A 25,034-nucleotide genomic window follows, 5' to 3' on the forward strand; every position below is an offset into this window, starting at 1 on the left:
CTCGCAGGTCAATAATAAAGTCAATAATAAAGGCAGTAGTAATACTCGGTGAATCTCCAGATGCCGACGCAGTTCTCCAAGCACAGCTGGGACTTTAAGAACTCGCAGCACAGTCTGACGATGCCCATGTCGTTGAACTGGTCGGCCACTATCAGCAAACGTTCAACGTTGTCGGCCGTGACCGGTACTGTGCCGGTGTAGGCGTACTCGATAATGAGCCGCATCATTTCAGGTGAAGTGCCGGGGATTTTATGGACGACGTTCCCGGTATTGCTCCAGCGGGTGGAAAACAAAGCCCTGAAAAAAGCAAAGCAGTGCTGGGGGAAAAAGCATCTTTGCTGCATTAAACCCGTACCCTATTATCCCCTGTGCCTCCTTCCTGGGGCACCAATTTGGGCACACGCAGTAGCCACGCTGGGAGGCCGTGGGGTTTATTAATTCATGTGTTACGAGCCGGTTGTTTTAACAAGGAGTCACCGCCTCCGGCTGTGCACAGAGAGCCACAGGGCCAGTGCCCTCCTTGCTTCAACAAGACCAACAGAGAATGGCGCTGTGTGGGGAAGGAACACCTCCCGCCCCACGGCAGACAAGCCCGGGTGGCCACGCTCCAGCCCTGCACCGCATCTGGGGGTTCGTCAGGCACCGCTTCCAGTGCTGCTGTGATATCTTGGGTTGGGGATGAATTCCAGTGTCCAAGGAGGCACCAGGACTATGGGGAAGTGCTGGAAAAGAGGTTCAGTGCCGAGGGAAGCACTGGAGAGACACTAAGGCAGCGTGACACAGCCTGGGAAATGCTGTGTGTCCCCATCCCCTCTTGTTCCAAGCACTGACCTGAAGTATTGACTGCAGCTACAGAGGATGTTGTTGTGAGCACTGAACTCAATGCCACCCACGCTGAGAACCACATCGCAGAGTCTCTCCTCCAGGCAAAGTTCACTGAAGGCGGTGCTAAGCACAGCACTCATCTTCCTCTCCCTGGGTGAGGATGAGTGTCGCTGGGAGCCAAGCTATCGCCCACGTCACAGCCTGTGGCAGTGGAAAGTGCTTCTCCTGGAGGTGCTACAGCGCTTTGTCCGTGCCCTCCCTCCAATATCGTCTCCCAACCCCTGCCTGTCTGGTGGCTCTGGAATGTGCCCCAAAGTGAAATCACAGGCGCAGGGGTGACCCGGGACCGGCTGTGAGCCCCCGTGCAGCTGGCGCTTTACCTCCATATTGATTCATGGGTGGTGGCAAATGCTCTGTGGGGGTGGTTACAGCAGTGGGAGCAGAGCAACTGGCAGTGCAGAGGTAGACCCATCTGGGCTGCTGAACTGTGGCAAGACATTGCTGCCCAGATAGAGAATCTGGTTGTGAAAGTACATCGTGTAGATGACCACGTACCCAAGGGTCAGGCCACTGAGGATCATCAAAACAACCAGCAGGTGGATCAGGCTGCTAAGATTGAAGTGGCTCAGGTGGACATGGACTGGCAACGTAAGGGTGAACTATTCATAGCTTGGTGGGCCCATGACGCCTCAAGCCATCAAGGAAGAGATTGCGACATATAGATGGGCTTGTGACCAGGGGGTGGACTTGATCACGTTCACTATATCACAGGTTATCCATGAATGTGAAACGTGTGCTGCATTTAAGCAAGCCAAGCGGTTAAAGCTTCTTTGATCTGGAGGACGTTGGCTGAAATATCAATACGGGGAGGCCTGGCAGATTGGTTCTATCACACTCCCTCAAACCCGCCAAGGCAAGCGCCACGTGCTCACAACGGTGGAAGCAAACACCGGACGGCTGGAAACACACCCTCTACCCCATGCCACCGCCCTGAACAACTATCCTGGCCCTTGAAAAGCAAGTCTGATGGCGACATGGCACCCCAGAGAGAATTGAGTCAGACAGTGGGACTCATTTCCAAACAGCCTCATAGACACCTGGGCCAAAGAGCATGGCATTGGGCGGGTGTATCACATCCCCTACCATGCACGAGCCTCTGGGAAAATGAAACAATACAACGGACTGCTATAAACTACACTGAGAGCCATGGGTGGTGGGACCTTCAAAAGTCGGGATACACATTTGGCAAAGGCCACCTGGTTAGGTAACATTTGAGGATCTGAATATGTTCGGGAAGACAGTCTGGGTTATTCCTGACACAAGCAAAGGCAAAACTATCTGTGGGATTGCTTTATTTTAAGGCCCTGAGTGCACTTGGTGGGTGATGCAGGAGGATGGGGATGATCGATTTGTTCCTCAAGGGGATTTGATTTTGGTGAGAATGTCCAATGAATCAAATGATATGATATTTATTGTTAAATTACCACTATATGTCATCACTGATACAGTTGCTATATGCTCTATCTATGGCATTGCAGTGAAAGTGACCTAAATTAATGAAGAATGAACTTTGATGAAACTGAGCAAAGTGCAGAAGTGATGAAAACAGAAGTGGCTGCAGCAACTGGCACTTGGGAATTGTCTTGAGATCGACATCTTCAACCCACAGATGATGGGCATGGGCCCTGCCGGCTACACCAGCTGCGAGCTCCAGATGCAGCACGCAACAATTCAACACCACACACCACGTCTCCTGCCGGGAAAGACAGTTACAACAAATGGAGCCCAAAGTCATGGACTAAATGAACTCAAGGGACATTTCAGTGGGATGGCCCATGGACTAAGGGAATGATATCTGTGTGCATATACACATATATGAAAGACAGGAAAATGGTGGTGATTTATGGAAAAGTGTAAGACCTGGGCATGAGGTAGATGGTATAGAATAAGGGGCAGACGCTGTCCTGGTTTTGCCTGGGATAGAGTTAATATCCTTCCTGGTAGCTGCCGTGTTTTTGATTGACTATGAGAATAACATTGTTAACTCATATTCTTTTAGTTGTTGCTGAGTGATGCTTATATTAAGTCACGGACATTTTCAACTTCCCGTAGAAGGTGGGGGGCCACAGACAAGACAAGCTGGCCAAAGGAATATTCCATCCCATAGACGTCATGCTCAGTATATAAATGGGAGTTGGCTTGGGGGAAGGAATCGGTGATCACTTCTCTGGACAGGCGGGGCAAATGATCATTGGGTGTTGACAGTAATATATTTTGCATCACTTTATTCTATATATGCTTATTATTATTATTATTATTATTATTATTATTATTATTGTTGTTGTTGTTGTTGTTGTTGTTGTTGTTGTTACTGCTACTGCTTTTATTTTCTGTTACTCTTCTATTAAAAAATATTTATCTCCGCCCATGTTTTGTTTCTCCCTGTTTTTGCCTTTTCTCGCTATTCTACTTGAGACATCCCGTTTCATTTAAGAGCTGTTACCAGACCGGCCAGATCTGACTCAGTGTTGTGCAAGGGTCAGACACAGTAGGATCAAGCCTCAGAATAAGTAGTATAAACCCAGAAAAATATCAATCAGCAGGGTTATGACAAGAGAAAAATTAGGCTCATGATCTAAGATAAACTCTGGGCAATGTGCTGAGAAGGGGCAGCAGGTTATTGTCGGTGAAACAGCCTCCATTGGGTCAGTTTCGATAGGGCATGCTTGAGCTCCTGGTTCCTCATGCTGTAGATGAGGGGGTTCACTGCTGGAGGCACCACCGAGTACAGAAATGATACCACCAGGTCCAGGGATGGGGAGGAGATGGAGGGGGGCTTCAGGTAGGCAAACATACCAGTGCTGATAAAGAGGGAGACCACGGCCAGATGAGGGAGGCACGTGGAAAAGGCTTTGTGCCGTCCCTGCTCAGAGGGGATCCTCAGCACCGCCCTCAAGATCTGCACATAAGACACCACAATGAAAACAGAACACCCAAAGGCTAAACAGACACTAACCACCAGAAGCCCAGCTTCCCTGAGGTAGGAGTGTGAGCAGGAGAGCTTGAGGATGTGGGGGATTTCACAGAAGAACTGGTCGAGGGCATTGCCCTGGCAGAGGGGGAGTGAAAATGTATTGGCCGTGTGCAGGAGAGAATTGAGGAACCCACTGCCCCAGGCAGCTGCTGCCATGCGGACACAAGCTCTGCTGCCCAGGAGGGTCCCGTAGTGCAGGGGATGGCAGATGGCAATGTAGCGGTCATAGGCCATGACGGTGAGAAGATAAAACTCTGCTGAAATGAAGAAGCCAAACAGAAAGACTTGAGCAGCACACCCTGCATAGGAGATGGCCCTGGTGTTCCAGAGGGAATTGGCCATGGCTTTGGGGAGAGTGGTGGAGATGCAACCCAGGTCCAGAACAGAGAGGTTGAGAAGGAAGAAGTACATGGGGGTGTGAAGGCGGTGGTCACAGGCGATAGCGGTGATGATGAGGCCGTTTCCCAGGAAAGCAGCCAGGTAGATGCCCAGGAAGAGCCCGAAGGTCAAGAGCTGCAGCTCCCGAGTGTTTGCACATGCCAGGAGGAGGAACTGTGTGATGGAGCTGCTGTTGGACATTTGCTGCTTCTGGGCAGGGGGACATGGTCGAGGTCTGTTACCAGAGATTTTCCTAAGGAAAATGAAAGCCATTTCCCATAGACTTTACCCCTCCTGTAATACGCCCTTTTCCTTTTCCAGGAGACATTCCACAGCTTCCTGACTCGAGCTCTGGTTTACTCTTGCTGATTGTGCTGTGAGGAGGGAAGAGTTCCTGGGAAGAGTGAGGACCGGGGTCCGTGCCGATGTTCTGCCTGTTCTGATGGAACCACCTAAAATGCAGAAGGGCTTGTCAGCATCTGCACATGCATTGCTAAGGAACCAGGATGGCAGAAGGCAGTTGGAGAGGCTTTGGGTATTTTACAGCTCCCCCACCTCCCCTGGGCACTGTTCTGGGATGTCAGAAACCCTCAGCATTTCTGCTGCACTCCAGGAGAACAGAGTTAGTGCTGTGCGACGTGAGGATTGCCTGGGGCAGAGAGCAGAGTCAAGGGAGATGGTTTGTCCCTCCATCTTGCACCTTCATGAGATGGAGGGGGATTCCCTCTTCTATTATGCCATCAGACAGTGCTGAGAGCAGAAGGATCCATCTCAGACTATGAAATGTCTCACCCTTTCTCAAGGTCTCAGCAGCCCACCTCTAGCCAAGGACACCCACGGCTCATTTCACCCACCCAACAGCATTTCCTCAGTCACAGAGTCTCTGTGTTTCTCTGTGGGGCTTTGCGATAACACAAAGATGCTATGGGACAGGTTGGCATCCTGGAGGGCAGCTCACAGCTTCCATGGACACCCAAAGGACATACCCAATTTATGGGATCTCACTGAGAGAAAATGGACTCCTTCCCCACCCCCACAGCCTGCATTGCCCACAGCCCCACAGGTCAGAGGAAAGCTGGGACACTGGTTCCCATGGACACACCGGCAGGAGTGGAAGAAGATCAGTGTGGGACTCTGCAGCTGAAATTCCCATCCCCAAGTACGCTGACAGCAATAAAAAGATAACTTTAAAGGAGACACATGAAGAAACCAGGAGACATCCCATGAGGGTCTGACTGGGCGAGGCACGGGGAGAGGCAGCCGGGCACTCAGGACAGCATTACCCTCACCCTGCTGGGCACGCCACCACCCAGACACTGATCATGCAGGGCAGGTGCCCTCAGCCCCACCGCTGGGCAGCAGCAATGGGGCACGTGGCAGGAGGGATGCCCCTCGCCTCTCCTGCTGCTCTGCCGGGCACAGAGCTGACTCCCACCCCAGAGCCCATGGCCGTGAGGGCTGAGGGCTGTGCTGGGTGGCTCAGGGAAGGCACCTGCACTGCAGGGGTGGCTGGAGGTGCCCCTATCTCCCCTGCAGCAGGGCTTCCAGGAGCAGCTCCCTCCTTCCCTGCCCATCTCCACTGCCTGGAGCTCTCCCTGCCAGCAGCCTTTTCCCTGCCCCCACATCTCTTCCCTGCCAGTGCTCGCAGACCCCATGGCAGCCCCCGTGTGCCCAGCTCTGCCCTGCAGCCTCTGCGTGTGTGCAGGGGCTAAAGGGCAGGTGCCACAGACCCTGGTGAGACTGGAAAGGGGATGCTGGTGCTGTCTGTAGCCCCCAGAGCTGGAAACCGAAGACACAGACTCAGGAAAGCTCCCTATCTCTACATGAGCCCTCCTTTGATCTTTCATTTGAAAGTCCTCTTGGACATGTGCTACTGCCCACCCAGCCAACCAAGAGAAGAAACAGCAAAAGAAATTTACCTTCATATTAAGGGAACTCCATCTTGAAAAGTCCCTCCAGGAATGACCAGAGGTCATCTGGAGGTGTAAACAGCCCTGACCCACACAGCACCCTCTTCAAAGCAGAATGACCCTGCCCTGCCAGGGGTTGCTCCTTCCACCCACAGCTTCTCCCCACAGAAGCTACGTGGGACCTCTCTGGGCAGGCGGAGAGCTGACCCTGGCAGGCAGCAGAGTCCCTGCCCAGCACAACGCCCCCGGGGTGCAGGGACCCTGCTGGCAAGGAAAGCCCTGCCCACCCCTGCCTGCACACCCACCTTCACAGCCCTTTGACCATTCCTGGGAGAAGGCAGCCGTCATGCTCGTGCCTCTGTTGGTGAAGCAGGGAAGCCCCAATCTAGAGAATGTCCTCTTATTCCACAGCAGAGAAGTTCTGAGCGTCCTCCTGAAAGATCCCACGGGCTGTGGGAGGTGCCAGCTGTTGGAGATCTCTCCATCTACTGCAGCTGCTCTGCTTTGGGAAGAGTTCTCCCCCAACTCGCCCTCAGCATCCTCCCTCTCCAGACTGCCTTCAACCTCTCTCTGCCTCCCTGCTCTGCCCTCGCTGCCTGCAGGCAGTGCCCTCAGCCCTGCTGCGCTGTGCAGAGGAGCTGCTCCTGGGCAGAGCTGTCTCTCTGCAGCGCTGCCCGCTTGCCAGGACCTCCCTCCGGCTCAGCAGCCCGGCCCAGCTCAGCAGCAGAGGACCTGCTGGGACTTTCTCTGCCTCCTCCCCGCGCTGCCCCAATCCCTCGAGGTGTCCCTGCGCCTCCAGGGCTGACAGCTCCTCCAAGGCAGCGGGGTCTCTCCTGGGGAGCAGAGTTTGAAGGACAATGAAGTCATCACTGACTGTCCCTCTCTGAACCCTGGACGGATCGATCCCTGTGGTGGGAAGGAATCTCTGCTCTGCCAGGGTGTGTGGACCTACAGGAGGCATCAATGTTCAGTGTTCCTCAGCAGTATTCTTGAGGCCGGAGGGGCATTCAGTTTCTCCAGTGCACCCCACAGACCCACCAGAGGGGGGATTCCTCTTGCCTCAGCTCAGCTGCCCTAAATCAGTGTGAGCTCCTCCTCTGAGGTGCCCTGTGAGTAATGGAGACAGAGGCCAGGAGGGAGCTTTTCCAATGCAAACACCGGGTGACATCTGAGGTGCCAGAGGTGGTTCAGGACACGTGCAGGGAACTGCAAGCTCTAATGGAGCAATTGTGAGAGACAGGGCAGCATCTGGGGGCATTGTCCTGGATGCTGGTGGGGAATCCCTTTGGCCAACAAAAACATAGAAGACCACAGAATCACAGGATCACAGAACGGTAGGGGTTGGAAGGAACCCTCAGAGATAGTCTAGTGCAACACCCCTGCCAATGTAGGGTCACCTTCAGCAGGTTGGACAGGAATGAAGCCAGGCGGCTTTTGAATATCTCCACAGAAGGAGACTCCACAGCCTCTCTGGACAGCCTGTTCCAGTGCTTTGTTGCCCTCAAAGTAAAGACATTTTTCCTTGTGTTCAGATGGAATTTCCTGTGTTCCAGTTTGTGCCCATTTCCCCTTGTCCTTTTGCTGGGCAGCACAGAAAAGAGTCTGGCCCCATCCTCTTGACACCCGTCTTTTAGATATTGATAAGCATTGAGGAGATCCCCTCTCAGCCTTCTCTTCTCCAGGCTCAACAGACGCAGCTCTCTCAGCTGTTTCTCATAAGAGAGGTGCTCCAGTCCCCTGAACATCTTTGTAGCCCTCTACTGGACTCTCTCCAGCAGTTCCCTGTGTTTCTTGCACTGGTGTACCTGGAACTGGCCACACTACTCTAGATTCGGCCTCAGAAGGGCAGAGCAGAGGGGAAGGATGACCCCCCTTCACCTGCTGGTCATGCTCTTTTGTAATGCACCCCAGGAGACTATAGGCCTTCTTGGCCAACAGGGCACATTGCTGGCTTATGGTCAACTTATTGTCCACCAGGAATCCCAGGTCCCTCTCAGCAAACTGCTTTGCAGCAGGTGAACCCCCAACCTTTACTGGTGCATGGGGTTTTTCCTCCCCAGGTGCAGGACCCTACACTTGCCCTGGCTGAACTTCATTATGTTCCTCTCCACCCAACTCTCCAGCCTTTCCAGGTCTCACTGATCGGCCTGCCATTTCCTGGGTCCTCCTTCTTGCCCTTTTTGAAGACTGGCGTGACTTTGGCTTTCCTCCAGTCGTCAGGCACCTCTCCTGTCCCCCTGACCTTTCAAAGATGATGGAGAGCGCCTTTGTAATAACATCTGCCAGGTCCCTCAACACTCCTGGGAGTGACCCATCAGGGCGGTGGGTGTCAAGTTTGCCTAAATGATCTCTAACCTGATCTTCCTCGACCAAGGGAAAGTCTTCATTTTCTCAGATTCTTTCTCTTCGCTCCTGGGTCTGGGATTGCTGAGGGCCGGCCTTACCAGTAAAGACTGAAGCAAAGAAGGTATCAGTAATTCTGCCTTCTCTGCATCTTCCGTCACCAGGGCGGGCACCCACCTCATTCAGTAGCAGGCCCACATTTTCCCTGGTCTACCTTTTACTACTGAGGTACTTGGAGAAGCCCTTCTTATTGTCCTTGACATCCCTGGCCAGGTTTAATTCCAAGTGGGCTTCAGCCTTCCTCGTTGCATCCCTACGTACTCTCGCAATGTTTATATACTCCTCCTCTCCCTGAAAAAAATGCCTCCCCAGCTCCCCTGTAGGCCCCCTTTAGGTACTGGAAGGGTCTATAACGTCTCCTTGAAGCCTTTTCTTATGCAGGCTGAACAACCCCAACTCTCTCAGCCTGTCTTCAGAGGAGAGGCGCTCCAGCCCTCTAATCATCTTTGTGACCCTCCTCTGGACTCACTCCAACAGTTCCGTGTCCTTTTTCTGTTGGAGGCTCCAGAGCTGGATGCAGTACTCCAGGTGGAGTCTCACAAGAGTAGAGTAGAGGGGAAGAATCACCTCCCTCGACCTGCTGGCCATGCTGCTTTTAATGAAGCTCGGGATGTGCTTGGCTTTCTGGGATGCAGGCACACATTTCTGGTTCATGTTGAGCTTATCCACCAACACCTCCAAGTCCTTCTCCTCAGGGCTTCTCTCTATCCATTCTGCACCCAGCCTGTATTTGTGCTTTGGTTGACTTCCTCTTGCAACTCTAAACTTCAAACATTTTTGGTGTTGTTATTCTCTTTGCTTGGTTTTGTCTTGTTTTAATAAGTGATTTCTCAGCGATTTTGTGTGCTGCCTTTGTTTGCAAAGGCAAGTGATCATAAAATTGGGGTGGAATGCAGTGAGAGGGACACGGGAGTGCGGTGCCAGTGTAGGTGCCTGGGACCCTCTGCCCAGGCTCCAGCTGCAGCTTCCCAGGGGCTCTGGTCTCCAGCAGCTCCTCTGGGACAGCAGCCAGGCCCAGGCAGGTGCTTCGGAGACACGGGGTCCTCTGGAGGCACCACTGGGTACTGATGGTCAGACAGCGGAGCGCTGCCTGGAAGCCTGAGACATTTTGACATGTGTATGAGCATGACCTCATCAGCTAAAACAAGAGAATACTTTTAATAAACATTCGGTCTTCTCCCATGAGATGTAGATGAGGAGTTTTCAGGATGTCCATTGACAGAAAGACAAGAGCTACTGACCTTTCCCTCTCTTTGCATTGTCAGGACTCTCTCTCTCAGGCTCTGAATTTAATCTCCCTCATCTTTCACGTATTTCCACCTCTCCTAAACGAAGTGGCCATGTCTGAAGGCACCTTTCCAGCAGTGCACGTGCACAGAAGAACTTGTGATTGCTCTCTACATTTCCCTTCCCCTTCCTCTTTCATCATTAGGAACACCTCTCAACAATCCCACTGCTGCTTTGAGCTTCAGGCAGTTAAAATTTGTCTTTCAGTAGTCTGTTGAATTCTGGGTTTAGGACATCGCTTCATTTGTTCTTATTTCCGTAATAACAGGTTCAACAAGACTTTAGGTTCAACAAGGTTTCAGGTTCAACAAGGCCAAGTGCCAGGTCCTGCACTTGGGTCACAACAACCCCATGGACAATACAGGCCTTGGGCAGAGGGGTTGGAAAGATGCCCGGCAGAAAAGGACCGGCAGATATGAGCCGGCAGTGTGCCCAGGTGGCCAAGAAGGCCAACAGCATCCTGGCCTGTATCAGGAATAGTGTCGCCAGCAGGACTAGGGAACTGGCCATACCCCTGTACTGGGCACTGGTGAGGCCCCACCTCGAGTACTGTGTTCAGTTTTGGGCCCCTCACTACAAGAAGGACCTTGAGGTGTTGGACAGTGTCCAGAGAAGGGCAACGAAGCTGGTGAGGGGTCTGGAGGACAAATCTTATGAGGAGCGGCTGAGGGAACTGGGGTTGTTTAGCCTGGAGAAGAGGAGGCTGAGGGGAGACCTTATTGCTCTCTACAGTTCCCTGAAAGGAGCTTGTAGAGAGGTGGGGGCTGACCTCTTCTCCCTAGTGACAAGTGATAGGACAAGAGGAAATGGGTTCAAGTTATGCCAGGCAAGGTTTAGATTGGATATTAGGAATTTTTGTTTCACTGAAAGGGTTATCAAGCATTGGAATAGGCTGCCCAGGGAGGTGGTGGATTCGCCATGCCTGGAGGTGTTTAAAAGGGGGTAGATGTGGTACTTGGGGACATGGTTTAGAAGTGGTTCTGCCAGGGTAGGTTAATGGTTGGATTTGATGATCTTAAAGGTCCCTTCCAACCTCAACAATTCTATGATTCTGTGATTCTATTCTATGAAATCCATGCTGATGGTTCTTGGACATGTTCTTCTGTTATCGGTGCCCAGAAATGCCACCAAGGAGGGCTCTGACTGATGGCACAACACTCCTCACCAAAGTGAGCTTGTACAGCCTGTGGCTCCCTGGGTTGCACATTTGGACTCTTTCAAAGACGGGTGCTACATTTGCTTGTCCTCTCTCACCACAGACCTCTGCCAATCCTATGACCTTTCAAAAGGGATATTCCAAAGAAATATTGATCTTCCCCTGTAACCTTATTACCACTCTTCTCCCTGTTACACACTGTGTGTACTTCCTCTAATCTTTCAGATTCTTACCCTTCTCCTGAGACAATGTTCATTTCTAAAGTCATCTTTGCAGATGCAGACTCTCTGGGCAAAGGCCCTTTCCATTCTTCGCCAGTTTTCTCCTCCCCTTACTCTTTCTTCACTCAGATACCTCTCACCTGTGCTGCTGCTTTGACTTTCAAGGAGTTCAGAGCTTGCCTGTCTTTCAACAATCTAATTGTCTCCTCAGCCAACTCCTTAATTGTGTTTATATGTCTTGTCTATCTACCTTCCTAAACTCTTTCTCATAAGAACTCCCTTGTAGAAAGGCAGCCTCATTAGAGGTAGCTTGTCCTGAGCGCGTGATTGCGGACTGTGTGTTATTGTTTAGGAAATCTGATTATGCTTTACTTTTCTTTTCTTACAAACAGGAAAAGTTCTCCTGCGCCTGGGTGCAGCCAGGGCTCTGAGGAGCGCAGGTGGGAGATGGGGCAATGGAGCTGTGACATCCAGCTGCAGACTTCAGTGGAGAAGTCTGATGCAAGGACCAGGGGTGTCAGTCCCAGGTGGCCAATGTCAGAAATGGGGAGGGTGGGGAGGTGAGGAGCAAAGCTGTCCTACAGTGTCAGACCTCCAGGGACTGCTTCTCCTCCCTGTCCAGACCCCCTGAAGGGACACCCTGTATCCAGAACAATCAGAGAATGCTTCTATCCTAATCATAAGTGATAATCAGGAGTAATATAGTATATCCTTTAAAATGAAAAAGACATTTTTCTTAGGTGCACTTTGAAATCTCCTCCTTAACTACACTCTGAAACCTCTCTAATTGGCTGTACAAGTCTTGAAGATTTGAAGAAAATTACAAGAACGATGAACATCTTGTTAGGGCTTTCTGTCTTTTAATGAGCCCCACGGTGTATTTGGTGCTGAGTCCATGAGCCTCAGGCACTGAGAGAAGATTGAACAAAGTGCTCCAGAAGTCCAAGTCAGAAGCAAAGTACCTTGAAGCCTTGATTGGCCCCACTGAGGGTCGTTACTGCCAAAGCCTCCCCATGGACTCGTTAGAGGAGATAACTGGAGGCTGTGGCTGCAGGTAGGCAAAGGCACTGGGCAGGTGGCTGTAATGCTGAGGAACCCCTTGGTTTGGTTGATGCAGCAGAAAGGCCAAACCTTGACCCTCAGGCCCTGGGAAGGCAAGTCCTGCCCACTGGTGGCTCAGGGCTCTTCCTGGTGGCCGTGGGGTGTGAGGGTGAGCGAGGCTGAGTGTAGGAAAATTCTGTGACACCTCCTGGCCTCCCAAAAAGGGGCAAGGACTAAACAAAATCCAGAGTCCCAAAAGAATCACAGAATCATTGAGAATTGCAAAAGACCTTTAGGATCATAGAGTCCAACTGTAAACCTAACACTGCCGAGTCCACCACTAAACCATGTCCCTGTGTGCCACATCTGCACATCCATTAAATACCCCCAGGGATGGTGACTCAACCACTTCCCTGGGCCGCCTGTTCCAGTGCTCGAAAGCCCTTTAGCTGAAGAAATTTTTCCTAATACGCAATGTAAATCTCCCCTGGAGAAACTTGAGGCCATTTCCCTCAAGTCCTCTCTCTCATTACTTGGGAGAAGAGACCAACCCTCTCCTTGCTAAAACGTCCTTTCAGGGAACCGTAGAGAGCGAGAAAGTCTCCCCTCAGCCTCCTCTTCTCCAGGCTAAACAACCCCAGTTCCCTCAGCCGCTCCCCACAAGACTTGTCCTCCAGACCCCTCACCAGCTTCATTGCCTTTCTCTGGACACGCTCAAACACCTCAATGTCCTTCTTGTCATGAGGGGCCCAAAACTGAACACAGTACTCGAGGTGGGGCCTCACCAGAGCCGAGTACAGGGGGACGATCACTTTCCTAGTCCTGCTCACCACACTTTTACTGGTACAAGCCCGGATGCTGTGGGCCTTCATGGCCACCTGGGCACACTGCCAGCTCATATTCAGCCACCAACACCCCCAGGTCCTTTTCTTCTGCACAGGTTTCCAGCCACTCTGCCCCAAGCATGTAGCGCTGCGTGAGGTTGTTGTGACCCAAGGGCAGGACCCGGCACTTGGCCTTGTTGAACCCCACACCATTTGCCTCGGCCCATGGATCCAGCTTGTCCAGATCCCTCTGTAGAGCCTTCCGACACTCAGGCAGATCAACACTCCCACCTTAATTGGTGTCATCTGCAAACTTACTGAGGGGGCACTCCACCCCCTTGTCTAGATCGTTGATAAAGATATTAAAGAGAACCGGTCCCAGTACTGAGCCCCAGGGAATGTCACTTGTGACCGGCCGCCAAATGCATTGGACTCCATTTAGCACCACTCTTTGGTCCCGGCCGTCCAGCCAGTGTTTTACCCAGCAGAGCGTACACCTGTCCAGGCCATGAGCAGCCAGTTTCTCCAGGAGAACGCTGTGGGAAAAAGTGTCAAAGGCTTTAATGAAGCGCAGGTAAACAACACCCACATCTTTTTCCTCATCCACTAAGCCGGTCACCTTGTCATAGGAGGTCAGGTTTCTCAGGCAGGACTTGCCTTTCATAAACCCATGCTGGCTGGGTCTGATCGCCTGGTTGTCCTGTATGTGCTGCATGATGGAACTCAGGATGATCTCCTCCATAACCTGCCCCAGCACCGAGGTCGGACTGATAGGCCTGTAATGCCCCAGGTCCTCCTTCTGGTCCTTCTTGTAGATGGGCGCCACGTTTGTTATCTTCCAGTCAACTGGGACCACCCCAGTTAGCCAGGAATGCTGATAGATGATGGAAAGTGGCTTGGTGAGCACTCCCGCCAGTTCCCTCAGTACCCTTGGGTGGATCTCAAGCGGCGCCATAGACTTGTGTATTTCTAAGTGATGTAGCAGGTTCCTCACCATTTCCCCTTGGATTGTGGGGCTTCATTCTGCTGCCCAACCCTGTCTTCCAGCTCAGGGGGCTGGGTACCCAGAGAGCAACTGCTCTTACTCTTAAAGACTGAGGCAAAGAAGGCATTAAGTACGTCAGCCTTTTCCTCATCCCTGGTCACTATGTTTCCCTCCACATCCAATAAAGGATGGAGATTCTTCTTAACCCTCCTTTTCTTGATGATGTATTTACAGAAACATTTTTCATTGTCTTTTATGGCATGGCCAGATTAATTTCTAGTAGGTTTTAGCCCTTCTACTTTTCTCCCTGCATAACCTCATGACATCCTTGCAGTCCAACTGAGTTGCCTGCCACTTCTTCCAACTGTCATAAACCCCTTTTTTCCCCTCAGTTCCAGCCAAAGCTCTCTGTTCAGCCAGGTCTTCTTCCCTGATGGCTCGTCTTTCGGCACATGGTGACAGCCTCCTCCCGTGCCTTTACAAGTTCCTTCTTGATGAATGTCCAGCCTTCCTGGACTCCTTTGCCCTTCAGGACTTCCTCCCAAGGGACTCTGTTAACCACACCCCTAAACAGGCCAAAGCCCACCCTCCGGAAGTCCCAGGTGGCAGTTCTGCTGACCCCCCTCCTGACTTCTCCAAGAATTGAAAATTCTGTCATTTCATGATCACTATGCCCAAGACGGCCTCCAATCCTCACACCCCCCACAAGCCCTTCTCTGTTGGCAAACAACAGGTCCAGTGGGGTGCTTCCCTCCTCTGCTCCCTCCCCACCTGTGTCAGGAAGTTATCCTCAACACACTCCAGGAACCTCCTGGGCTGCTTCCTCTCCACTGTATTGCATTTCCAGCAGACATCCAGTAAGTTGAAGTCCCCCACGAGGACAAGGGCTGACTATCTTGACACTTGTCCCAGCTGCTTCTAGAATATTTCATCTGTCTCTTCATCCTGGTTGGGTGTTCTGTAGCAGACTCCCACCATGATATCTGCCTTGTTGGCCTTTATTTAACACCTCCCAGTACAGACTGGGTCCTGTCCAGTACAAAGTAGATTATTTTAACGTGTCCCAGTATAGACTGGGCCCCATCCCAGTAGCAGTGGGATCCCCTGATCCCCTCAGAATGCAGACTGGGCACCATCCAAGTACAAACTGCATCTCCTGGCAACCTCCCAGCACAGACTGGGCCCTTTCAAGTACAAATTGGATCCCTTTGAACCAAGCCCAAGAAGACTGGGCCCCGTCCCTGTACAAACTGGACCCCCAACTCTGTCCCAGTACAGACTGAGCCTTCTCCCAGTATAAACTGCATCCCTTTAACCCCTCCCATGACAGACTGGGCCCCTGTCCCACTAGAAAGTGGATCTCCTCAACCCCTCCCAGTAGAGACTGGGCCCTGACCCAGTATGAAGTGGATCCCCTCAACCTCTGCCAGTACAGATGGGGCCCTCTCCTAGTACAAACTGGATCACTCATCCCCTCTTAGTAAAAACTAGTTCCTGTCCCAGTACAAATTCCACCACCTCATCCCCTCCTCACAGAAACTGGGTCAGGTGCCAGTACAAACTGGATCCCATGGCCCCCTCCCTGTAACCACTGGGCCCCATTCCATGAGAAACTTTATCTCTTTAAAACCTCCCGGTATACACTGCGCCCTTCTCAGTACACACCAAATCCCTTAACCCCTCCCACTACAGAATGGTCCCTGTGGCAGTACGAACTAGATGCTGTGGCCCCCTCCCAGTACAGACTGGGTCCCCTCCTGGTACAAACTGGATCCCGTGCTCTCCTCCCAGTACAGAACTGACTGTCAACAAATAGAGATTATTCCATTTAACCCCTCCAAGTACAGACTGGGTTCTGTCCCTTTATAAACTGGATCCCTTAAACACCTGCCAGTAAAGACTGGGCTCCATCCAAATAGAAACTGGATCCCTTTAACCCCTCCCAGTACAGACTGGGCCAATGCCAAGTCCAAAATGGACTCCCCGGTCCCCACCCACTACCAACCGGCCACCTCCAATACAATCTGGATCCTCTAACTTATGCCAGGACAGACTGGGCCCTGTCCCAGTCCAAACTGCATCCCCTGATTCCCTCCCAGTACAGAAGCGGCCTTGTCCCAATATGAAGAGAATCCCTTTAATTCCTCCCAGTGGAGAAAGACCCTCTTCCTAGTCCAAAGTGGATCCCAGCCCAGCTCCCAGTGCAGACTGCTCTGTGTACCAGTACAAAATGGATCGCTTTAACACTGCCCTGTACAGACTGGGCGTCATCTCAGTACAGACTGGATCTCCCAGTTTCCTCCCAGTACAGACTGGGCCCTCTCCACGTAGAAACGGGATCCTCTGAGCCAATCCCAGCAGAGTCTGGGCCTCGTCTCAGTACAAACAGACTGGGCCCTGTCCCAGTACAAACTTTATCCCGTTAGACCCTCCCAGGGTACAATGGGCCACCCTCCCAGTCCAAACTGGAGCCCGTGGCCCCTTCCCACTACAGTCTGGGCTCTGTCACAGTACAAACTGGGTTGCTTTAACCCCTGCCAGTACAAACTTGGCCCCTCCCACTACAAACTAGTCCTCTTCAACCCCTCCAAGTACAGGCTGAGCATGCTTCCAGTATAAACTGGATCCTCTCATCCCCTCCCAGTATGACTGGGCATTGTGCCATTTGAAACTGGATTCCATTAAACCCTTCCAGTACAGACTTGGTCCCCTCCCACTAAAAACGGGCTCTGTTTAGCATCATGGAATGGTCTGGGTTGGAAGGGACCATTAAAGGCCATCTAGTGCAACCCCCCTGCCATGAGCAGGGACACCTTCAACTGGATGAGCTGTCTCCAAGCCCCGGCCAACCTGGCCTGGAATGTTTCCAGGGATGGGGCATCTACTGTCTCTCTGGGCAGTCACCTACAGCAGTTGCACAGGACACGTCCAGGCGGGTTTGGAATGTCTCCAGAGTGGGAGACTCCCCCACCTCTCTGGGCAGCCTGTGCCAGTGCTCTGCCACCCTCAAAGGAAAGAAGTTCCTCCTCATGTTAAGATGGAACTTCCTATGTTCAAGTTAGCGCCTGTTATCTCTTGTCCTATCACTGGGCACCACTGACAAAAGACTGTTCCCATCCCCCTGGCACCCTCCCTTTAAGTATTTATAAGCATAGATAGGGTCCCCCCTTAGTCTCTTTTTCTCCAGACTAAAAAGCCCCAAGTCCCTCAGCTTTTCCTCATAAGAGAGATGTTCCAATCCCCTCATCATCTTCGTAGCCCTTTGCTGGAACCTCTCCAGCAGTTCCCTGTCCTTCTTGAACTGGGGAGCCCAGATCTGGACACAGTACTCCAGATGAGGTCTCACCAGGGCAGAGTAGAGGGGGAGGATGACCTCCCTCGACCTGCCGGCCACGCTCTGCTTGATGCACCCTAGGATGCCATTGGCCTTCTTGGCTACCAAGGCACATTGCTGGCTCATCGTCATCCTGTTGTCCACTGGGACATGCTGCTGCATGTTCCCCCAAGATCTTCCTGTCTTCCAGCTGGACAAGCCCAGCTTTTTCAGCTTCTTCTCACAGCACAAGTGCTCCAACCCTGACCACCTTGGTGGCCCTCCACTGAACGGGCTCCAGTTTACCAGTGTCTCTCACGCATTGCAGGGGGTCAGAACCTGGGGGAGTATTCTGGATCTGTTCTCAAATGTGCGGAGCCCAGGGCGATAATCACTCCCACTGGCTGTGCTCCTGCTCATACCACCCAGGATGCTTTTGGCCTTTGCTGACGGCTCCATGTTTTGCCTAATGAAACCAAAGGACCACCAGAGCCTTTCCTGCAGTGCTGATACCAACCTAGGCAGTCCCTGCCCTCTGTCATTTCAGGCCCTTAGTCAACCTCAGCGAAAGAACTTTAGATCTGTCCTTGTTGGATAACATGATATTACTGTTGGCCTGTCCTTCAAGCCTGTCTAGGTCCCTTGGGATGGCAACCCTGCCCTCTAATATAGTGTCTGCTCTCCTCAATGAGGTGTCAGCTACAAATGCTATAAAAAAAGGATTTTGTCATCTCCTTTGTGTAATTAAAAGCCCTTGAAACATGGTGGAACCCGACTAGATACATCCCTCTGGGCAGAACACTATGCGTTCACCACGTTCTTCCAAGCCCGAGTACTGGTCTCAGTTATTACCCATCTACTTATCCACCCAATCAGACCACAATGTCCTAACTGAACACAAGAATACTGTGGGGAATGAGGCTGATAGCATAGTGTTTGGCGCAGAGTCTAGTTGGAGGCCTGTCAGCAGCAGTGCTCCCCAGGGGTCAGTACTGGCCAGTCTTGTTCAACATGTTAATCAACGTCCTGGATGAGGGCACAGAGTGTACCCTCAGCAAGTTTGATGACATCTGTTGGAAGGGTAACACAGCAGGGCATAGGCAGTCCAGGAGGTTCTTGGATTGTATTGCCAACGTCTTTCTCCCAGTGGTAGAGGAGCAAACGAGGAGAGGAGCTCTGCCGGACCTTGTCCTTACCAACAAGGAGGGGCTGGTAGGCAGTGTCAAGCTCAAGGGCAGCCTGGGCTGCCATGACCATGAAATGGTTGAGTTTGAGATCATCAAGGCAGCGAGGAAGGTGCGCAGCAAGCTGACCACCCTGGGCTTTAGCAGAGCTGACTGTGGCTCCTTGATGAAACTGCTCAATATAGTGCCATGGGATGAAGCGCTGGAGGGAAGAGGGGCCCAAGTAAGCCAGTTAATATTCAAGGCTCACCTTCTCCAAGCTCAGGAGTCATGCATCCCTACAAAGAAGAAGGCAGGCAGAAAAGCAGGGAGGCTTGCATGGATGAACAAGATGCTCCTGGACATGCTCACAAGTGAAAAGGAGGCCTATAGGGGGTGGAAACAGGGGCGGGAAGCCTGGGAGGAATACAGAGAAATTGTTCAAGCAGCCCCGGATCAGGTTAGGCAAGCTAAAGCCCAGATAGAACTAAATCTGGCCAGGGGCATCAAGACAAACAAAAAACCTTCTTTAAGTATGTCAGCGAGAAAAGAAAGACTAGGGAAGATGTGGACCCTCTCCGGAAGGAAATGCAAGAACTGGTCACCCGGGACAGAGACAAAGCTGAGGTCCTCAATGACTTTTTTGCCTCAGTCTTCACTGGCAAAGACTGCAGCCGCACTGCCCATGATGCAGAGGGCAAAGGCAAGGAGTGGGAAAATGAAGAACCGCCCACTGTAGGTGAAGATCATGTATAAACCACCTGAGGAACCTGAAGGTGCACAAGCCCATGGGACCTGATGAGACACATCCGCGGGTCCTGAGGGAACTGGCAGATGAAGTTGCTAAGCCACTGACCCTCATATTTGAGAAGTCGTGGCAGTCTGGTGAGCTTCCTGATGACTGGCCAAGGGGAAACATAAGCCCTGTTTTCAAAAAGGGAAATAAGGAAGACCTGGGGGACTACAGGCCAGTCGGTCTCACCCCTGTGCCTGGCCCGATCATGGAGCAGATCCTCCTGGAAACTCTGCTGAGGCACATAGAAAATAAGGAGGTGATAGGTAGCATCCAGCATGGCTTCACCAAGGGCAAGTCATGCCTGACAAAATTTGGTGCCCTTCTATGAACGCGTTACAGTGGTACTGGACAAGGGAAAAGCAACTGATGTCACCTGCCTGGACTTGTGCAAAGCCTTTGACATTGTCCCACACGATATCCTGGTCTCTAAATTGAAGAGACATGGATTCGACAGATGGACCACTTGGTGGATAAAGAACTGGCTGGACGGTCACACGCAAAGTGTTGTGGTCAACGGCTCGATGTCCAAGTGGCGAGCAGTGATGAGTTGCATTCCTCAGGGGTTGGTACTGGGACAATATCTTTGTTGGTGACATGGACAGTGTGATCGAGCGCACCCTCAGCAAGTTTCGTCATGATACCAAGCTGTGTGGTGAGGTAGACACACTGGAGGGAAGGGATACCATCCAGAGGGACCTGGACAGCCTGGAGAGGTGGGCCCATGCCAACCTCATGAAGTTCAACAAGGCCAAGTGCAAGGTCCTACATCTGGGTTGGGGCAATCCCAAGCACAAATCCAAGCTGGGCAGAGAATGGCTGGAAGCAGTCCTGAGGAGAAGGACCTGGGGGTGCTGATTGATGAGAAGATCGAAATGAGCTGTCAATGCGTGCTTGCAGCTCAGAAAACCAACCGCATCCTGGGCTGCATCAGAAGCAGCGTGGCCAGCAGGTCAAGGGAACTGCTCTGGTGAGAGCCCACCTAGACTACTGCATCCAGCTCTGGAGCCCCCAACAGAGGAAAGACATGGACCTGTCAGAGCGGGTCCAGAGGAGGGACACAAAGTTGATCCAAGGGCTGGAGCACCTCTCCTCTGAGGACAGGCTGAAAGAGTTGGGGTTGTTCAGCCTGCAGAAGAGAAGGCTCCAGGGAGACCTCATTGTGACTTTGCAGTACTTAAAGGGGGTCTACGGGAAAGCCAGGGAGGGACTTTTTACAAGGGCATGTAGTGATATGACCAGGAGGTATGGCTTTAAACTGGAAGAGGGGAAATTTAGATTAGATATTCAGAAGAAATTTTTCATTTCAATGGTGGTAAGGCACTGGCCCAGGTTCCCCGGAGAAGCTATGGTTACCCCATCCCTGGAGGTGTTTAAAGCCAGGCTGGATGGGACTTTGAGCAACCTGGTGTAGTGGGACATGTCCCTGCCAAGGGCAGGGGGGTTGGAACTGGATGATCTTCAAGGTCCCTTCCAGCCTAAGCCATTCTATGACTCTATGATTCGGCTTTCCAGGAGAGACAGGCAGGAAGGATCTGGGGTGGGGTTCACTGAAAGTGAAGAGGTTTGCTGGATGTATGGAGCTACTCTGTGGACCAGGTGAAAAGTTTGACGAGCCCCTGTAAGGGAAGGTCAGAGGAGAGGCTAGCAGAAGTGGCCTCCCATAGTGGGAGTTCAGGAACCTGCAGGCAGGGTGAGGAAGTGGGCATAGCCTTTGCTCAGCATGCCAAGGAAGTCTCTGGCTGTAGAAGTCTGAGTCTCCCTGGGGACTGCAGTGCCCCGGGCATTTTCTGCAAGGGGAATACGGCAGCGTGCACACTGCAGGCAGTTTCTGGAATGTCTGAGGACAACACCTTAGCACAGCGACCAGATGGGTCAACAGGGGTAATACAAACCCGGATCTCATCCTTGCAAGCAAAGAAGAGCTGGTGCGGGATGTGAAGATTGGCTGTCATGACCCCGAAACAGGGGGGTCCCAGGTCCCGAGGGGAGGGAGGGACAAGAATAGAAGACTGCAGATGCTGGGCATTAGAGAGCAGACTTGGGACTGTTCTGGGCAGTTTTAGTGGGGATCCAATCAGCAGCAGCACTGAAGGACAGCAGAGCTCACTACAGCTGGTCTTCAAGGACAGCATCTTCCAAGCATTTGTCTGTATCAAAACCCAGTTGAAACCTGAGGGCAAATTCAAGGGAATCATAATGATCTTTGCCTACCTCAGGAGCAATTAAAGAAGAAAACAAAGATACTGACTGGACACTGCTGAATTGAGTAGGAGCCAGCGTAGATAGAACTGAGATACTCCATGTGTGTCTTGCCTCAGATTTCACCAGCAAGGTCTCCCAGGCCTTGGTGCCTCAAGGCAAGACTCTGGAGGAGAAGAGCCAGGGCTGGATGGGAATCAAATCAAAGGTGATTTGGGCAAAGTCAACCAGTACCAGTATGTGGGAAAAGAGGTAGTATGCAAGGGTGCTGAGAAAGGAAGAGAATGTCACAGTGAGGCCACTCTCTATCATCTTGGAAAGGTCCTGGAGGCTGGGGGACTCCATGACAACTGCAAAAAGCAACGTGGCATGCATCTTTCCAAAAGATCCAGAGGATGAGCTGCGGAGCTGAGGCTGCTTAGCTTCACTTTAGATGAGGAACATGTCCCAGGTCATGTCCCCTTGGATTGCTTTTCTGTGTGCCTGGAAGAGAAGGTGACTGGATGAACTCGGGCAATATGTGGATCAGTTGCCATCTAGCACTGACCCTCTCAAAGAAAGGGATGTCAGGAGGGAAGCGCTAGCAGGTGGGGGCAATGTTGGATAGCAAAGAAATAAAAGCAGGATCTATCCAGTTTACCCAAACGTCATTGCTCCCGGCGCCATTTAGATGTGAAACGTCCTGATAGAAACATGTTCTCGGAACACTCTACATTCCGTTTGTTGGAGGAAATGTGGTTTTGCAGATGGCTGCACAAACCTCCACGTATATAGGAGCAGAGAAAGTATCATCTTGCTGGTCTGTGTCTTATGAAAAATATAATGAGAATGTACAGACCAACATCAAAGTTCTCAAGAGGAGGACTTCTTACACACACCTTAGATCAAGGCCTTTTCCGCATGTGTTTCAACTTCCCCATTTAGCTGTGAAATGGAGATGTAAATAAGAATTTCTCCCCTTCTTCTCCCTCATTATAGGTTCTTTAGGTCAGAGCAGAGTTGTGCTGGACCTCAGCCAAGGTACGAGGACCACACTCAGATGTGTAACAAAGAAAGCCGGTGCCAAGTGCCCAAGGCCCCATGCAAGGCAAAGGTTTTGTTCAGAGCATGCAGGGGTGGATGGCAGATGGCAATGGAAAGAGGAAATGAGGTGACCCGAAGGAGAGCAAACCCTCAGGACCAGAGAGAAGCAGGGCTGGGCTGTGCAGCCCTGGTAGGAGAGGGCTTTGCTCTCTGGGACGTCTCTGCAGGCCTGCAGGGCCTGTGGTGCAAGGGGAAGCTGATCTCCAGGAAAGACAAGGTGCTTTGGAAAATGTCCTCGGCGATGGACATCCTGTGATCCAAGAACATGGGGTAAATCATTGCTCTGTTCCATGATTGCATCATCAAAGGGATGACTAAAGGCTGTGGGAGAAGCACTGCCTACATCTGCTGGATGGAGATGGGACAGGACTTGCCTCACTGCAGCTGCATGAACAAAGGCACTGAACGTCCCAGAGGTTCTCTTGGGGTGTGTTACACGGCTGCTCTGAATGGCGATCGTGTTGCTGCAGGTCTTGTGTAGTCCCTGCTGGCTGCATGCGGCTGTGCAGGAGAGCCCTGGCACCTCCCGTGGCACCACAGGGTGTAGGTCACCTTCCAATGGAGCAGCTGCCCTGAATGAGGTTGGGCACTGTAGGGGTGTCTGTGAGAAACGGGCCATGGGTGCCAAAGGAGATGAGGTAAAGACAGCTGGTGGAGGAGAGAGAGTGTCACCACCATGCCCCACCAGCCTCAAAATGATGACTCCAGACACTGCCCTGTCCCTCTTAATATTTCCATCAGTTACGAGCACGTGTCTTAGACCACCTCTGGCACCTCATGTGTCACCTGTGCTTTGCATGGGTACAGGAGGTACAGGAGACTCCTGCCTTTCACTGCCTGGGTGTGCTGTCTCCTAGTGGGGCAAGAAGAGGGGATTCTTGGACATAACTCTGTCTCCAAAAGGGGAAATGGCACTGCAGGGAGGAAGTTTCTCTGCCCAGCAGAGGGAGAAAAGATCAGTGATGACTTCAGCTTGTTTCCCAGGTGGTTCCCCTGGAGCCCCAGGGACATCTCTGAGGGAGCCCAGAGGGGACAGAGAGAGTGCCACCGTGGGCTGGTCCTCTGCTGCCGAGCTGGGCCGGGCTGCTGGGCCGGAGGGAGCTCCTGGCAAGCGGGCAGCGCTGCAGAGAGACAGGTCTGCCCAGAAGCAGGACTGAGGGCAGTGCCTGCAGGCAGCAAGGGAAGAGAAGAGAAGAGAAGAGAAGAGAAGAGAAGAGAAGAGAAGAGAAGAGAAGAGAAGAGAAGAGAAGAGAAGAGAAGAGAAGAGAAGAGAAGAGAAGAGAAGAGAAGAGAAGAGAAGAGAAGAGAAGAGAAGAGGAGACGTAAAGGCAGTCTGGGGTGGGAGGACAGGAGAGAGCTCACCGGGGGACAAACCTTCACAGCCGTTCACATGGTAAGTCTCTGGCTGTGGGGCAATGCAGATGAGTTCCTGGCAGTGTCTCCTAGAGCTGGCACATGCCATGGCTGACAGGAGCTGTCAGGATGGCTGTCCTGGCTTGTCTGGTGTGGAGCAGGAGGACGTGCTTCAGAGCATGGATGTCCTGCTGCACCTTCAGAGGGACAATGACGGACAGCTGCCTTCTCCCAGGGATGGCTCCGGGGTTTGCAGATTGATGTGCAGGCAGGGGTGGGCAGGGCTGTCCTTGCCAGCAGGGTCCCTGCACCCTGGGGGCTGTGTGCTGGGGCAGGGACTCTGCCGCCTGCCAGGGTCAGCTCTCCGCCTTCCCGGGGAGCTCCCCACGGAGATTCTGTGGGGAGAAGCTGTGGGTGGAAGGAGTGACCCCAGCATGGTAGGATAGGGATGAGCAGGTCAGGGCATGGTGCTTGTGCTCTCAAGAGAGTGCAGCCCGGCTGAGCTCTGCCTCATGATACTTTTTAGAGGACCTCTCGGGCAGCACACCAACTCAGCAGCATCTTCCCCTTTGCAGCCACATCAGGTTCGTTGTGAACTGGTCTTTAGCCCCCACACACTCAGAGATGCCCCTGGGCAGCGCCCCATCCCTGGAGGTGTTGGCAGGCAGAGGTGGGCGCACAGCAGTGCGATGGGGTTTGTGAGCACTGACGGGAGCTGAGCTGGGGACAGGGAGATGGCTGCCGGCAGCAGAGACACGGGCAGGGAGTGAGAGGGAGCTGCTGCCTGAAACACTGGCGAGGGGGATGTGGGCCCGTCCATGCTGTCCCTGAAGCACAGACACCTTCTCCTGGGCAGCTCCTGCCTGGTCTCCGTTCCCAGCCGGGGCACAGCTCTGCCCTCCAGCCCACGGGGTCTCGGGCACGCATTGACCCTGCAGCAGCCAGAGCCCAGCAAAGGACGAACCCCGGATTGCCATCTGCCTAGCATGTCCCTCCTCCCTTGTCAGGAGAGTTGTGGCATTTCACTGCCGTCCCCTCCTGCCTGAGCTGCCCTTGTTCTCAC

At 52.4% G+C, this 25,034-nt stretch overlaps 2 protein-coding genes across 2 annotated transcripts in view; one reads left to right on the forward strand and one right to left on the reverse strand.

The window, feature by feature from the left end:
• LOC309684316 (olfactory receptor 14C36-like) overlaps positions 1–25,034 on the forward strand; it is a gene marked incomplete at both ends in the record, with an annotated part of 204,552 nt that overhangs the window by 21,246 nt on the left and 158,272 nt on the right. The window lies entirely within an intron of this gene.
• LOC309684313 (olfactory receptor 14A16-like) lies at positions 3,503–4,438 on the reverse strand (the record flags this gene model as incomplete). The annotated part of the gene is made up of 1 exon (XM_082500248.1): positions 3,503–4,438. The coding sequence occupies one exon, from the start codon at positions 4,436–4,438 to the stop codon at positions 3,503–3,505; it is 936 nt and encodes a 311-aa protein (XP_082356374.1).

The sequence above is a fragment of the Vanellus vanellus genome (genome assembly GCF_965231255.1).
Source record: "Vanellus vanellus genome assembly, contig: HAP1_SCAFFOLD_53, whole genome shotgun sequence".
NCBI lineage: Eukaryota > Metazoa > Chordata > Aves > Charadriiformes > Charadriidae > Vanellus > Vanellus vanellus.